Genomic DNA, 17,194 nt, shown 5'->3' with positions numbered 1-17,194 from the left:
TTAATTATTATATTATTACACCATTAAATATTGTTAAGTATTGTAAATTTATTGTTAATTACTGTTATGTATTATATACAAATTAATAATAATTATTAGATGTATATTTAAGAATACTGAGTGTCTCGATTTCTAATTTAGAGAAGTTGATAAAGAACATATTCTATCTATATATATTTCAATAGTTTTTTACTTATGGGTACTTATATTATTGTGACAAAATTGGTTTAATTAGCAATGTGGACCTAGAGTTGCACATGACTCACATGCACAATATTTTTGAGTATCAACCCCTCCCAATCGTGCTTACGAGGTTTTCTCCCGGAAATTAGAAGCTCAAGATAGGTGATAAGAAAAAAACCCACCACATAATTAAGTGTTTCCGCAGATGCAGTATCTGGGATTTCTCTTAGCTTTCTAGAATATAAACAAGTTTTCTAGAAGTTGGCCTCCAAACCAAAAACACTTTAAAAAATATATAATTACCACGGGTGGCTTGGCGGTCAAAAATACAGACAAGAATATTAGCCACATTTTTGACAAACAGATGTATTATTTTTCAAAAAAAAAAAACAAAATTTAAAAATAATTAATATTAATAGAGAGAAATGTATATATAATCAATTAAAAAATAATTCTTAAATTAAAATAAATATTAAGGAAAATCAACCACCAAAAAGCCAAAATCTTTGATTTAAGATCCAAGTGTTGATGTGATCTAGACCGTCCACGTTTTCTGGATATAAACGTAATTTTAAAGTTGTTTCAGGGGTATCAAGGTCCAAAATCCTTTTTTATAAGCTAGGTTTTGCGAACTAGTGGTTGTCTCTGTTCTCAAGCTCGAGCATTCCCAGAGAACAATGGCGATGCTGCGCGCTGCTTCGAGATCGATCCAGCTCTCTCTCCGCTCCTCCCTCGCCCTCAAAGAATCTCTTGCCTCTTCGCCCGCACCCCTTCCGCTTCTCTTCGCTCGCCACTTCAGTGACAGCCGCTCCCGTGATGACTTCCCTCCTTATCGGTGAGAAATCCTTGAAACCCTAGATTTATTCTCGTTTTTTTTCATTGTTTTTGGTGCTGATTTGATTTCCGGGAGACGTTATTGCTAGGTTTGAGCCGACGACATTGCCGATGAACCGGGGGGTCCGAATCGTGCCGGAGAAGAAGACGTTTGTGGTGGAGGCTTTTGAGGAGAGGGCCACGCTCAACGAGAACATTGTGGTGAGACTTTTTAACTAGTGTATCATTTGAAGTTTTTTCTAGTATTGTTTTATTTGATGGTATGTGTATTTGATTTAGTAATTGCAGTTCAAGGTTTTTCTTTTAAGTATATATATCTATATGGTGGTTCTCCATTTGATGAGCTGAGAAATTCTGAACTTGTGTTTCTGATCTGTTTCTGAATTGAGAATGCTAATTAGATGCAGCAAAACCATTTGCAATGATAGAAAAGGTCAAGTGTTAGGAGCCTGTGTTGTTGTATTGTGTGCAGATAATTACAATAGGGTAAAATATACCAATCTGGTCTAGTTCACTTTTCAATAACCTAATGAATTGGTTTTTGGTTGGATCCTTGGTAAACATAAATTAGAGCTGAGGGAATCCTCAGGGGAGGTTTAGAATTAGTTGTCAGATAATGATTCTTATCACATTGATGTTAAGGCGCTTCCCTAGGCCGCAGGCGCAGAGCTAAACCTTCTTAGTGCCTCCAAGGGTCTAAGTCAAGGCACTTTTTGTCAAGTGAGGCTTTTTTGCGTTTTTTACGTCTTTTTTTTTTTTTTGAAGCCCAAGGTGTAAAAAAAGTGCACATGCTTGAAAAATTGTTAGTTTTTTATTGTTTAAAAGAGCCATAATTTACTAGGCATTAGTATTTGAAAAGTCTATAACTCTATTAATAGAGTAGAATTTAATAACTAAGCAATAAACATTTCACTACTTTATACAAATCCTCATGGATGACTATAATTCTAAATTAGGAAAAGAAGATGAAAACATGAATTTAGAGTTTGACATTAATGATGATGATTATTAGCTGCATATGATTTTAGAAATAGAATTTTGACTTTAAGATAAGAAAAGTTTGTTAATATTAAAGTTTAAGGCTTTGATACTTATATTTGTCTATGACTCTTATGATATACCGTATATATCTATATATATATATATATTCTTTATGTGTATGTAGCTTACTTCAATTAGGCGCTCATTTTTTTTTACACCTTGCGTCTCGGGCGATATAAGGGTCCTAGTGCCTCGGGTGTGTCTTGCGCCTTTAACAACATTGATATTGATGTGACACAATCAATCGCAGTTATTGATAATTATTATTATTTTTTTCTCTCTCGGTATTTGTTAAGAGGAAATATGCTCTTATAGCAACTTATATTATGTGATTTTAAATCATTGAGAATGGTTTGGGAATAGCTATCTGCATTATACCATATTTGCACAACTTATTCAGTGGGATAAGCATAACAAAACTGGTAGCTAGGGGGGTGTGTGTTTGCGAGTAAGATGATTTTCATGAGCTTGAGTTCAAGTGTGTTTATTTGGAGGTAGGATGACTTTTGGAAACAGAGTTCATATGCTTTGTTGGTTGTATTGGTGGAGGTTTTGGTAACGACTGCATGTCTGGTGCGGTTTTATTATTTGTTTAGGGCTTCTTACATGTATATTTTCTAAAAACCTGAAATTTCATGTGGACTATCAGAAACTTTATTTCAATTTGTACACCTAAAATTTGAAATTCTTAGATATTTATACCCTGAAGTCCAATTAACTACCAATTATAATTTAATAATGATAGATTAAAATAGGTGAAATATCTCTTAGAGCCTTTATATATACATCTATAAACATTTAACTTTTTTATATAACTATATAGGCTATATATTTACCTTTTGCATAAGGTTCTATTGATGAGTTATAATCACGTATAAAAGCAAATTTATGCTTAAACAGATACTAAATTTATCACTATGATTACTATATTTAATTCTTTATGCACCTAAACAGATACTTAAGAGAATCTAAATTTCAATTATTAAGTAGGGTAAAAATAACTTGATAATCTAGTGCAATAATCCATCCTTACCTCCCAAAGGGGTATGTATGTATAATCTTGAATTTCAGGGCTATATATACAAGGAGACATTTTTGTTGATATATTTATAATTTTGGGTTTTTACATGGATATATATGCCCCAGGAAAAAACAAGGGGCGAGACTGAGAGGCTTGGGCTTGCCGGTGCGGGCAGTTTCAAATCCATGAACTTCGTACGGAACATCTTGCTCTCGGAGAAAGATGAGCAATATTCATGGAAAAAGAACACAGATTTTGTCCACGTCTTACTGATAAGACCTTCGTGACCGTGACAGATGCTAGGGGGAATAAGAAGACTGAGGCTCCGCAGGTTGTTTGGAAGAAAGAAAAGGGCGGTCTCGTCTTTCTCGAGTATGCTGCTGAAGCAACTGCGGAACATGTCGGGCGATCCGCCAGAAAGATGGGGTTTGAAGTCAGTTGTCATGAAAGTGAAAGGATCTACTTTTATCAGGAAAAAGAATAAAGTGATCTTGAGCTGGAGAGAAGGTTTTCAAGGTGAAGGAGCAAGAGATCAATCTCAAATTATGTACATCCACGATGTGACCCAACTTCCACATAATGGATGCCGACTCCCCAAAAAACGTCGTGTTTAAATAAGGGAGTACTTATCTTATATTTCTTTCTATTGAGTATAGATCTTCTCTTTTCTCTCCCAATGTGGGGAAGGTTTCTCTCTTCAGCACAACACTTAATGGTGATGCATGACTTCATTACTTCATCCTTTCACTTACTTTTTTTTTTCTATAACGAAAAAGCGGTTATGTGGATATGATCTACCCAAAAAAGAGAAGCTCAGCGAGCCAATGGCTCAATGGTTCTCACCAACCTTGAAGAAGTGTCTAGAGAGGGGTGTAGAAAAGAAGAAGGTTCACAAAGATGGTGTCTAGTCTGGATTCTTTGGTCATCTTCTTGCCTTGGAATACATTATACATGACCTGCCATATTGTAGTCTACTTGTTCTATCTTCTGTGAGCTATGATGGGCTAGTGGTATAAGTTTTGTGGTCATGGTCTCGATGAAGCGGACGGGAAATGCTAGCCTTCGTTCAACTGCTCTAGCCAGGAAGAACTGAGAAAGTTGGTAGTTGAATCTAATAACAAAGTTGAGGGTGAAGTAGATCTTGTTAATCTTAAAGAAAACTGAGACGCAGACTGACAACGTTCAAGAGCCAACAAGTACAACAACAACAACAGATGTTGTGGCCTCAGAAGAAGAAGAAGAAGAAGTGAATCCTGAATCCAAATCAACTGAAGAGAGTAAACTAGAAGAACAAAATTAACATAGTTTTTATACTTATCTGCATGTTAGTTTGTGTGTGTGTGTGTGTCATTGCCAATATTTGCTTTGCATGAATGTTGTTGCACTATTGAGACAGTGAAGAAGGGGAATGAATTATGTCCTGCATGTGCACCTGAAGTTCTATCATTTTATAATTAATGATTTTCAACTTTTATTATTATTATTATTATTATTATTATTATTATTATTATTATTATTATTATTATCTATATATATATATATATATATATATATATATATATATATATATATTAGATCAAACGCATTTAATATAATTTGGATTTTCTTTTCCTTATAAAACTACCAGAGATTATGATGCTAAATAAATCAACTACTATAATAAAGAAGAGAGGAGACATTTATATGCATGCTACTTAGCCTACTTACAAGATGCAAAATAAATTCATAATATAAAACATCAGGTAAATAAACAAAAATATAGGTCTTTTTGGTATCACACCCAAAAAAATGGGAAATGGGAAAAGTTATGGCTAATTTGCTTATGTAAAAAATCATATTTATTTATATATTTTTTTATGATTTATATATATATATATATATATATATATATTTATTAGAATTTTTTTTTAACAACCATGGCTAAATTGTCTATCCTTAATCTTTGAATTTGAAGGAATTCGAGTGCTTGATATGTGATTTGAAAGGAAAATGAATTATATCCTTTTGTCTTGAAAGTGGTTTAAGTTAACAAATTAAACTTAATAAATATAAAAATATATATTTTTTATGAATCAATTTTATCAATGATTTTTTTTTGTCTAAATACCAGATTTTTTATGTAAAATGTTTGTGTTTTCTTGCTTAAAATACAAATTTAAATTTTATCTTGTACAAACAAAGACACAGATAAATTGAAATATTAATTCTTGATATCTGTCTGCATTCATCAAAAATATATATGCATGCAATCAATTTACGCAAAAACTTCACTTCGCTTTACCTTGTGGTAAATATTTATATAAAATTCTTTTAACTTTGAACAGCTATAAGGAAGAAACTTTATATAATACACAAATAATTTCATCATTTTATAACACATGCAAACAAATCCTTTTTTTTTTTTTATATTAAACTACAACACTACTTTTCCAAAGCAAGTCTTATAACTCTATAAGTAAACAGCTCTTTCTTTTTCTTTCTTGAACAAACAAAACAAATAAAAATACAATAAAATATTTATCTCCAGAAACACTTGTGAAAAAGACAAGAGTCAGACAGAAAGACAGTTCTCGATTTTTTTTCAATGAAAAAGAAACAAAAAAAGAAAGAAAGAAAGAAAGATGTGGCAAAGAGTGCTGTCCATGTGGTTGTGTCCCCTAATGCTCACTATCTCTCATTCTCTCTCATCTTGTCTTCAATTAGAGTTAAAAACAAGGTTTTTTTTTTTTTTTTTCATTATTTATATTTCAAAGTTTTCATCATATTATTTCACACCTTTCTAATTATTTTTTGATCTTATGTTAGATTTGAGTTAATTGAAATTTAAGTATAAAAATTATTTTATTTAATTTTACATAATAAAATTGATGATCAATTCTTAACTAATTATTTGGTGATGTACGTCGAGAAAGATATTTTTGATTGCATATATAATGAAACTATTATTCATTGTTTTCAAAATATGAAAACTCATAAATGCCAATAATGAATTTATTCATGTTAATGTTTTGTACTAATTATTTATATAAAAGATTTTAACTAGTTATGTTATTTAACTTGTGTTATTATATAATTTTAATTGTATTTAAAATTGGATTTACAAAATTTTATTTATACATTTTATAAAAAAATTTTTAGCTCCGCCACTAAGGCTAGAAATCAATTTTTTTCTTCACTTCCCTTCACTTTACCCTATGGTAGATATCTAATAAAAAGTCTTTTACTTTGAACATCTACAAGGAAGAAACTTCATATGGTACACAAATAATTTTATGATTTTACAACACAAGCAAACAAATCCTTTTGTTTTTTTTTATTAAACTATAACACTACTTTCCAAAACAAGTCTTACAAGTAAACAGCTGGTCTCTAGCATACAAACAAATAAAAAAATACAATAAAAATATTTATCCACAGAAACACTTGTGAAAAAAAGACAAAAGAGCCAGACAGAAAGAAAGATCTGGATAAATGAAAACGAAAATTAGATGTGGCAAAGAGTGCTGTCCATGTGGTTGTGTCCTCCAATGCTCACAATCTATCCCTGCAAATTATTAAGCTGTTCACATGCTCTTCAGTCCTTTCTTTAACCCCTGCTTTTATTTATTTATTTATTTGATAAAGAAAGAAATACATTTGAAACTTTCTATAATAAAAACAATTGGTATAGTTTAGATTTAAAAAATCTAATAAATATTTATTATACAAATAAATAAATATAATTAATTTTTTTAGTTATTAATACTATATTTAATATAAACAAAAATTTAAATATAATAAAAAAGATTTAAATTTTTTAAAGCACTTTTATAATAATAGATTACTCTCTCCATTCTTTTTTATTTGTCATGAATAACCGAATCTCACATACCAAGAAAGTTAGTTATTTCACATAATTTAATAAAAAATTAGTTATCTTTCCAAAATTTCCCTAATTTATATCTTCACATTTTTCTCTCATATTAAATTTTAAGAAAATAATTGAATAGAGAATATTAGAGTAATTTAAAAAAAATAACAAATATTTTTTGATTTAAAAATAACAGATAAAAAGGAACATGGGTTTATGATAGATAAAAAAAGAATGGAGGGAGCATAGATCTATTCTAATATTATGTAATCATTTTAAATTTATTGGAAACATAATTTGAATTAAAACCACTTTTTTTTTTTCAACTAGTTAATATTCTTATAACATTGAGTACGGGTGAGTAAAGTTGGCCCATGCTTAATGATGATAGTTTTTGTAATTGTATTTGTGGCTCTTGCTTCAAGAGAAAAATAATTGCCTTGCTTTTTAATCTATTTCAATTCACTCATATAATCACATTAAATTAAGACTTACCTTTCCCTTGTTTATTTTAATTCTTTACCCCAACAAGCATCATGATGATATATTGATATTAGTATTTTTTTTCTGCTTACAATTTTTTTTAGTTTTTTAATATCTAAAAACATTTGATGATAGCCATTAAATTATAATTTAATAATATTATTTATTATTTTTGATGATATGCAAAATTTATTATTAATTATTATATTATTACACCACTAAATATTGTTAAGCATTGTAAATTATTGTTAATTACTGTTATGTATTATATACAAATTAATAATAATTATTAGATGTACATTTAAGGATTATAGGTGTCTCGATTTCTAATTTAGAGATGTTCATAAAGAACATATTCTCTATTTATACTGGAAATGAATAAAAAGTCCCTTCAAAGTTCAGGTATTCACAAAAAAACCCCATAACTTTGAGTATTTCCAAAACGTCCTTTTTTCTGACAGGTTATTTTTCAAACCTGTCTGACATAAAGGTGATTGATGTTGACATAAAGGTAACAGATGTTAACTGGGCTGACTCTCAGTTTTTAAACGAAAACAACAAATTTTAAGCGGAAACCCATAATTTTAAGCAGAAAAGTCAAATTTTAAACACAAATGTCTATATGTTAGTGAAAACTTATGTAGTTAGCGAAAATACCAAATTTTAAGCGAAACCCATAATTTTAAGCTGAAAATCAAATTTTTAAACGCAATGTCGCTATATATTAAGTGAAAAACTATGTGGTTAAAACAAAACACACTACATATAAATGTGAAACTATATATTTTTAAAGTGAAGTACATGTAGTAAAAATAGAATAAATTAACGGAGTAGCTGCATTAATTGAAAAGTAAACGCTAGGATTGAAAAGTAAAGCATCAGAGAGAGATTGTCCCAGTAAATTCAACCATCGGGAGAGTCTGTCAGGATGTTTTGAAACTTTCAGGGACTAAAAAATAATTTTCTCCTATTTATATATAAATATATATATAAATATATTCAATAGTTTTCACTTGTGGGTACTTATATTATTGTGGCAAGATTAGTTTAATTAGCAATGTGGACCCAGAGTTGCACGTGACTCAGCCACAATAATATTGGGGCCATGCTTCAAAACATCACACTTTTGCTTCCATTATCAAAGCACATCATCTTTATATTTATCATTTAATAAATGGTATATATTATTTCTATGTAATCGATATTGTTTTAAAAATGAATCTAATCTTACCCAAGGTGTAAATTATTGAAAGTAATAGTATCTTAAAAAAAAATTTAACACTAGAGTAGCAGCATATGTTGGTGTTTAAATTTAAATCACCTTGACTTAAGTGCACAAAGATAAAGATATCTGCATAAACAATAATGCAAATTATGTAAGAACACAATATATATATATTTTATATAATTATTATAGGTTAAAATCCCAATTAAATATATTATATAGGTTTAATTCAACCAAAAATTTAAATTAATAAAAAGAAAAACCTAAGTTAGTATATTATATTTATTTTTTTAAAAATTAATTAATGTGAGGCTATAGATTATTCTAACGGGTGAGTTTTGATACATACTAATCTATTAGATTTAATTAGATGGATTTTTTTATAACATATATATTTTTTTTTAGTACATATGACAAGAACATATATTATTAGGGGCACACACATAAACATAAAAATAATAGTAGCTTTTACATGTGCTCTCAAGACTGACATAAAAATTAAATTACAAATGTACTCCCTTAAACGCTTGGCACCATTAAGTGGTGTTTGTTTTAAACCATTGCAATAAAACTTTTGCAAACCAAACCTTATCTAATAGGACAATAGTGCTAAACCAAAAGCAATTTGGTTCCTCTTTATAACAACAACCTAACTCATTAATTTAGTGACTACAAGATAAAAAACAACAAACAACAACAACTGATCAACTTTGCTAAAACCTTGTCCCGAATATACATCATCCATACGTCTCATAATCTCATTCCATGATTAACAACACAAACACCCTCACAAACAACAAAACAACATCATAATCTCATTCTAATAATAATAATAATAATAATAATAATAATAATAATAATAATAATAATAATAATAATAATCTAAGTCTAAATCCTATTAACAAGAGCGAGAGCATTACTAGTGACTTGAGCCACTTCAACAACCTTCTTCCTAACAGCGGCTCGAAAGCCGGCTTCATCGGCGGCGGCTCGGCGAGGCAATTCATCAAGACAAGTGTTCTCATCAGTGAGAGCAGCACTAACCCAAGTCTGAACGTTACTAAGGTGCCAGCTAAAGGCTTGGCTTCCAGCTCGGCCCATATGGCTCATCTCTTTCATAGAGCTACGTAGCCTGTCAACACTGTCGGCTAGGGTTTCAATGCAGTCTTTAATGGCGCCGGATTGGTGGGAAGGAAGGTTGGTGGAGGAGATGAAGGAGGAGACGGCGTGGGCACGGTCGGAGCTGACGGAGAGAGCGGCGTTAGCTAGCTGGCGGTGGCTGTGGTGGACGGTGGAGGCGAAGGTGGAGAGGCATTGCATGCAGAGATCTGGGTAACGTGTGGTGCTGCATGACTTGCGGATGAACTCTGTGTCTTTGCATGATGATGATGATGATGATGATGATGATGATGATGATGGGTGTTTGATGGCATTAATGGTGGATATGGAGAAGATTAGGAAGAGAAGAAGGAGAAGATGGAGGAGTGATGATGGAGATTGAGATGATTTCATGGTGGATGGTACTGGATGATGGTGGTGGTGGTGGTGGTGGTCTCTATGTTCTAATTAAAAGGGAAAGAGAGTAATGGAGAGAAAGATTGTTATCTATATATATATATATATATATATTTATAAAGTAAGGTGGGGAATGGTTGATTTAATTTAATTTATTAAATTGAGCTGTGTTTCTTTTAAGGGGGCGTTTGGTTCACAGTAATGATATATTACTAGCAGAATGAGATTACTAGTAGTAATATGATCGGAATGTTATATGCCCTTGGGAATGTTGTCAGTAATGTGAGATTACCAGTATTTGGTTGAGAATTTATATTACTCGTAATCTTTCATTACTTATGTTTGATTAGTCGTAGTAATCACCTCAAGAATATGTTAAATTTACTCAAAAATACCCTTACATATAAAATTTTGAAAAATATAATTTAAAATATTTAGATAAATAAATAATTAAATTATAATATTAAAAATTATTTTTCACAATTTTTTAAAAATACCTTTTGTATTTATCAAAAATACCCCTACGTATAAAATTTTTTTAAAAAAATATAATTTAAAGTATTTAAATAAATAAATAATTTAAATTATAATATCAAAAATTATTTTTATAATTTTTTTAAAAATACCTTTTGTATTTACCAAAAATACCCCTATGTATAAAAATTTGAACAACTTAATTTTCAAGTATTTAGATAAATAAATAATTAAATTATAATATCAAAAAAATTATTTTTACAATTTTTTAAAAATACCTTTGTATTTACTGAAAATACCCCTACGTATAAAAAAATTTGAAAAACTTAATTTAAAGTATTTAGATAAATAAATAATTAAATTATAATATAAAAGATAATTTTTCACAATTTTTAAAAATATATTTGTATTTATCAAAATATCCCTACGTATAAAAATTTGAAAATCTTAATTTAAAAGTATTTAGATAAATAAATAAATAAATTATAATATTAAACAATAATAAAGGAAAATAAAAACTAGGGAGTGTAATAAGAAATTAGATTAAATGAGTGGGGGTATAATTGGAAAAATACATGTCGATTACACCAACTTTGGTAATCCTGGATGGACACTGCTTTTATGGTAATGCTGATACACCCATTCTCTGAGTAATATTTCACTATTGGCAATCTTACATTACCATCAACATTACCATCGCTATAAGATATCAAACACGTAGTAATCCGAGAGATTACTGCAGATTCCCAGAATGTTTGCATGTATCGCGAACCAAACGCCCCCTAAGTGTTGCCAAGTTTGGTTGATGATAATTTATTTTTATTTTTAATTTTAATTTTTATTTTTTATAATTGTTTCGTGTGTATAAACTAATAATATCTTAGTCTATTAATATTAGATTCTTTACAGATAATATTATGTTTTGTAAAAAAAAATAATTTGAACTACTTTTGCAGTTGACATCACAAGTGTGCTAAGAGATTAATTTCATGTTTTATATACCTTCACATTGACTTTATCTATATTTCATCAAATATATATATATATATGGTTTGGGGTGTGTGTATATATATAAATTAGGGTGGGGAATGGTATGATTTAAGTTATATTATTAAGATGAGTTGTGTAACTATTAATGTTGTCAAGTTTTGTTGATGATGACAAAAAAGTTTGAAAGTAAATTGAAAAAGAATTATGAAGAAATTTTAGTAATATTTATCTTTTTTTTATTTATCTTGGAAGAAAAAGAGGATGGAAAAATAAAAATTAATTTACATTTAATATAAAAGTACATAAGCAAATAAAAGTTCTTTTTTTAAGAATGGTTTATTATATTGTTAATGACGGTTTTTATATATGAATGCAATCAATATTGTCCTTAAAAAAAAAGTTTTGATAACATTTCAATAAAAAAAGAATATATATTAAATTATCAAAAGCAACAATGAAGGCTTTCTGTACCATTTGCCGACATATTCCTTATCTTAAAGTCCTCGTGATTCGCACTCAATATCAAGTCTAGTGAAAGAGTATGGTAAATAATTAAACTCAAACTATATATGCCTAATGATTCATAAAAATAATAATAAATAACATTAAATTGCATATATTTCCCCTTGAAAATCATAATTTTATGAATTTAAAATAATATACATTTTATTTTATTCTGAAGTGAGAGAAGCAAGACCTTCTCAATTCATTGAGAACAAATGCCGTATTTTAATATTTTCTAAATAATAATAATAATAATAATAATAATAATGCATTTTTGTTGAGAATAATACATTAAATGTAATCTCATTTTTTTATTTATTTTCTTGGTTATTACTTTTTTAATTTTTTTATATAATAAGTTAATGATCATGTGCTGTAATCCATGGTTAACTGAAAAAAATACACATACACATACACACATATATATATAGGGGGTCATTTGGATCAGCATTATGCATCGGTGTCACTGAAAATAATAAGTAATTCATATTACTTATAACATAAATATTATGACTTATTCATTATTAAAAATAAACTTATAAAATTACTGTTAGGAATTTAAATAATAATATTTAACAATGTTTCTTTAATTTGAAACGTATGAAGTTATTATTCAGTCAAGTATTTTACAGTATTACTTATTTTTGTCTTACATTTTAAAAATAATCAATGCAATTTGTGTATATTAGAAATTTTATTTATTTTTTTCTCCATCAATATTGATAAGTCTCAAATAAATTATGGTCTTAACTCTTACATACATGAATTTTATTATGTGATTTGTTATTTACATGGTAGTTTAGGTCAATGGCAACGATGAGTATGTTTTTTTTTTTTTTGGCCAAATTACCAAATCAATATCCATATGGCATTTTACTTAGCAAGCACCTCTTTAGAATGGCTAATTCATGGCATTTTACTTAGCAAGCACCTCTTTAGAATGGCTATGTGAGCCCTACCCCTTAATCAAATCCTAGACATTGCTTTTATCTTTTAATCCTAGCCGTTGGTTTTACTTTCAATCTTAGCCATTGATTTTGTTTTTGTTTAGTTTCAAAACCTAACTGTCTCTTCGGTTTTTTTCGGTTTTTAGATCATAGGGGGAAAAAAAGAGAGAGAGACTTGCCTCGTCTCTTTCTCTTCCTTTTCTTGAGTGGTGTCGGCGACGAGGGACGGGAGTAGGGTCTCATCGTCACGGATTTCATTTCACTGTTATTGTTAAGGTAAGGTTCTGAGTTTTTGTTATTGCTCTTTCTTATTCTTGTTTGTGACATGTTACTAGTTCGGGTTAGGATTTGGTGAGAATTGATTTGATTTTAGTTTGAGGATAAAATTAAGAAAGTCCCTCATTAGTACGAGAGAGATCTCTAATTTATTTCGAAGATCTAGAGATGGAATTTGGAAGAAATCAGAATAGAAAAATTGTAGATCGAGATTTTGTTTAGCTTACTACGAAATTTCAGAATTTTTGGAGTAGTATCCTACAAATTATAAATTTTTAGACGCAGGTGACGCGGACAGGATTTCTGTTCAGCCCTTGAACAGTTTTTGATTATTTTCGTAATTGTAGGTTCTGTTTTAGATTTATATTTATATAAGAAAGTTATATAGGACGATGTTATATTTGACTCTGCAAAATTTCAGAATTTTTAGCAATGTAAATTTTGAGATATGAGCAGATTTCTATAGGTGTGCTCAATACTATTTCTGCAGAGAACATTACGATTGCTTAGACAATTTGATGGTCTTGTAAATGGAATTTGGAGAAGAGTAATATAACAAAGTTATATATTTTGATGTTACCTAATTACCTGAAAAATTTCAGATTTTATGCATCTGTAGTTTGTGAGATATAGCCCTATTGGTATAAGTTGTCTCAGATGATATTTCTGTGCATAGCCTGAAGAATTATGGCCATTTTTTATAATCATGAAGATTGAATTGGATAAGGTAAAAAATAGGAAAGTTGTTCATTTCTGAGTTATCTTATTGTCAGGAAGATTGTATTACTTTTGAAGTTATATGTTGTGAGATATTTTTTATTGCAATAGGCATGTTTATAACTGTTGGTTTACATAAGTATGATTTTTAATACTGGTGGCTTAAATTATGTAGGTCTCAAATTATTGTGAGGTTTGGATATGTTTTAGATGAAGATGTCTAGTTTTCTCATAAGTTTGAAATTTTTGATTTGGGTTAGAATTTGCAAAGCTACGCTGATTTTAATCTTAAGGTTTGTAGGTGAGTTGGTTATTGGTCTTGACCTTGGTAATTTTGTTAGTGTTTGATTTGTTTTTGCATTCGTGTGAATTTTAGAATTTGTTTACTTGTAATTCTGATGGGTTATTCCCAAATTAGGACTTCCTGAGAAATACTCGATTGGTGTAAGAATTCAAAAATATGGTTGTTAATCAAGTAAGTATCCTACATATAAATCATATTATATGTATATACTTTAGTTTTCTGAACATCTAAAAATTTTGAGAAAAATAATGATTTTATGTATTTATTTATATTTTGAATTATTTATTTATTATTATTTTTGGAATTATTTTAAATTATTTTAAAGTTCCGGTTAATGATATTTTATTTTGGATTATAATTATCTGAAAGGTTTAAATTATTTATTTACATTTGGATTACTTAATTTTTGAATTCCAGATATTTATTTACTTTCTGATTAATTACTATTGTGTTTTTCTTTATTATCTGTTCATGTTTGGATTCAATTAACTGGATTATTTTCATATGATAAAAATGGGATCATGTGACTGCAAATTACTTGCATTTTGCCCAGTATGAATTTTGATAGTTTATTGTTTTGTGAACATGAAATATTTTGACAAAGTACTCGTAGTCCCCAAACTAACTTTGCAATAACCCTATCACTGGGGGTTAAACACTGACCGTGTCGACATGTACTCTGATATAAAAATTATAGTTTCCCACCGCTTTCCGTCGGTGAAGAATAACGACCTTTGATAAATCTGACTCGGGTCACCGAGGGTAAACTTATGAGTTCTGATATTCTGGCTCGGGTCACCGAGAATAAATATATGAGTTATGTTATTTTGTTTTGGCAATAGTTGTTTGGGGGACCTATATGTTTGGTTTTGACATCTATGTTTATTTGAAATAAATTTGATTTCTGATTTTGATTTTGATAATTTTTTATTTTTGCAAATGATCCCTATAATTTTTTAGTGGGTGCTTACTGGGCTGTCAAGCTCATAATTTATTGTTTAATATCTTTTCAGATCAAGAGTAGAGTTGAGTGGCGGATAGCTTAGCGGGGATCGTTAGGCAATCGTCGAGTATTAGCATGTATTAAGTCCCGTTTTTTTTTGTGTGACTATGTTTTATTTGTATAAGTTTATATTGGTTTTTGCAATCCACTGAGTTTTATTCTTTGTTCTGTTTTGGATCAGGTTTTGAGGCCTTGTATGCCTACATGGTTTCGGCCTTGTAGGTGTACGGCCGTTTGTCGGCGTCCCAGGTCCATAGAGCTGGGTTCGGGGTGTGACATGCTAATTCATTTGGATCGATATGATGCTTCCTATCTAATAAAACCTTGAACTTTAATATTATGTTAGTGTTGAGGGTTGAGGAGAAAAAGTGAAAGAAAAAGAGAGTGATGGAGAGTCAATGTTCGCTCTCCCCATGTTTGGATATATTTTTTTAATTTACTGAAGAAAAACAAATAGTTAATTCTGATCTTTTGAACCTTCTAACATCTCAATTTTTTTTTTGCCTTCCCTCCTCGATTTGGAGTGCTGGTGAATGGAAAACCTCTTAAAAATTTTATACATTTTAAAAAACTTTAATACCCTTAATTTTTAATTAATTATATAATATCAGTCTATAAGGTATTGCAGTTATCTTTTTCCTAGTATAATAACCCATAATAGAATTTCTTTAATTAACCAAATTAATATAAATGGCTAAAAAAACTTGAAATATAATACACACACGCACTTTCATGGTTACAACATTTTAAAATTATATATATATATATATACATAATATGTTTATGATCATGTGTAATAATCCACGGTTGACTATCATAAAAGCTTATACATACATCTATACATATCATTAAAGTAGATGTATAATATACTCCGAGATCATTTCAAAGAACAATTTAAATTATTTTATAACATTTAAATTTTTATTTATATTACTTATAATATTAATAATTGAAAAACATTAATTACAGCTAATTATTTATGCAATAAATGTTCATAAGACCTTTAAAATCTAAGGTATAAAATAGTTTTTATGGTAGAAGTTGTTTAATTATATTATTTTATATATGATATTGCCTCAAAACTTCTCATCAAATTTTTAAAACTCTGATGTGAAGCCGGGGATAATGCCTAGTATATATCAAAAATGTTGAGATGCCTTGAATTTGATTGTGATAGTAATCCTATCGAAATTATGACTCGACCCGAATTTAGGGAGTTACCCCTAAATTAGAAAAAATCAATGAAGATTTGTAGTGGGCTTTTTGGCTTGGGCCTGCCCAATAGACTGATCCATTGTGGGTTATATTATTTTATTTTAATTCGGATACATATATAGGGTTTTTTCTGTATCTGTCTATATATATATGAGTTTTTTTCTCGAAAAAGAAGAATAAGAATTTTCTATCTCTCTGCCTATGGACATAGGTCACATAGACTAAACTACGTAAATCTCTGTGTGCTACTATTTTTTTTTTTAGTTTTTCTCCATATTATTGCTATGTTTGGCATAACAAGTGGCATTAGAGCAAGGTTCCTTGAATTCAACTTCGAATTTAGGGTTTCTGGGTTTGCTGAAAAGATGGCCTCTCATAAATTCAAAATTGAGAAGTTCAATGGATCGAATGATTTCACTCTATGGAAGATTAAGATGAAGGTGATTCTGGTTCAGCAGGGATGTGCGGCAGCATTGGAAGGAGAAGAAAAATTACCAGGGGAGTTGAAGGTAGAGGAGAAGACAAAGATTTTGGTAAAGGCTCATAGCGTTATTCTTTTGAGTTTAACTGATGAAGTCTTGCGAGAGGTCATTGATGAAACAACTGCAGCAG

The 17,194-nt window shown here is 29.4% G+C and overlaps 1 protein-coding gene and 1 pseudogene across 1 annotated transcript; one reads left to right on the top strand and one right to left on the bottom strand.

Moving 5' to 3' along the window:
* The first annotated feature begins 831 nt into the window (after positions 1–831).
* On the top strand, positions 832–4,525 carry LOC120271449 (annotated as a pseudogene).
* A 4,790-nt stretch (positions 4,526–9,315) lies between these two features.
* LOC120272402 (pectinesterase inhibitor 9-like) lies at positions 9,316–10,234 on the bottom strand. The gene has a single exon (XM_039279225.1). It carries the CDS (start codon positions 10,147–10,149, stop codon positions 9,526–9,528), a length of 624 nt encoding a protein of 207 aa, XP_039135159.1. The 5' UTR covers positions 10,150–10,234; the 3' UTR covers positions 9,316–9,525.
* Between the last annotated feature and the right edge of the window lie 6,960 nt (positions 10,235–17,194).

The sequence above is a fragment of the Dioscorea cayenensis genome, chromosome 11, assembly GCF_009730915.1.
Source record: "Dioscorea cayenensis subsp. rotundata cultivar TDr96_F1 chromosome 11, TDr96_F1_v2_PseudoChromosome.rev07_lg8_w22 25.fasta, whole genome shotgun sequence".
NCBI classification, from domain to species: Eukaryota; Viridiplantae; Streptophyta; class Magnoliopsida; order Dioscoreales; family Dioscoreaceae; genus Dioscorea; species Dioscorea cayenensis.
Note: the sequence above shows the minus strand (reverse complement) of the source record. Positions and strands in the feature narration are given on the sequence as shown.

Coding starts and splice junctions, on each gene's coding strand:
- LOC120272402 (XM_039279225.1), bottom strand. CDS start 10,149: ATGAAATCATCTCAATCTCCATCATCACTCCTCCATCTTCTCCTTCTT.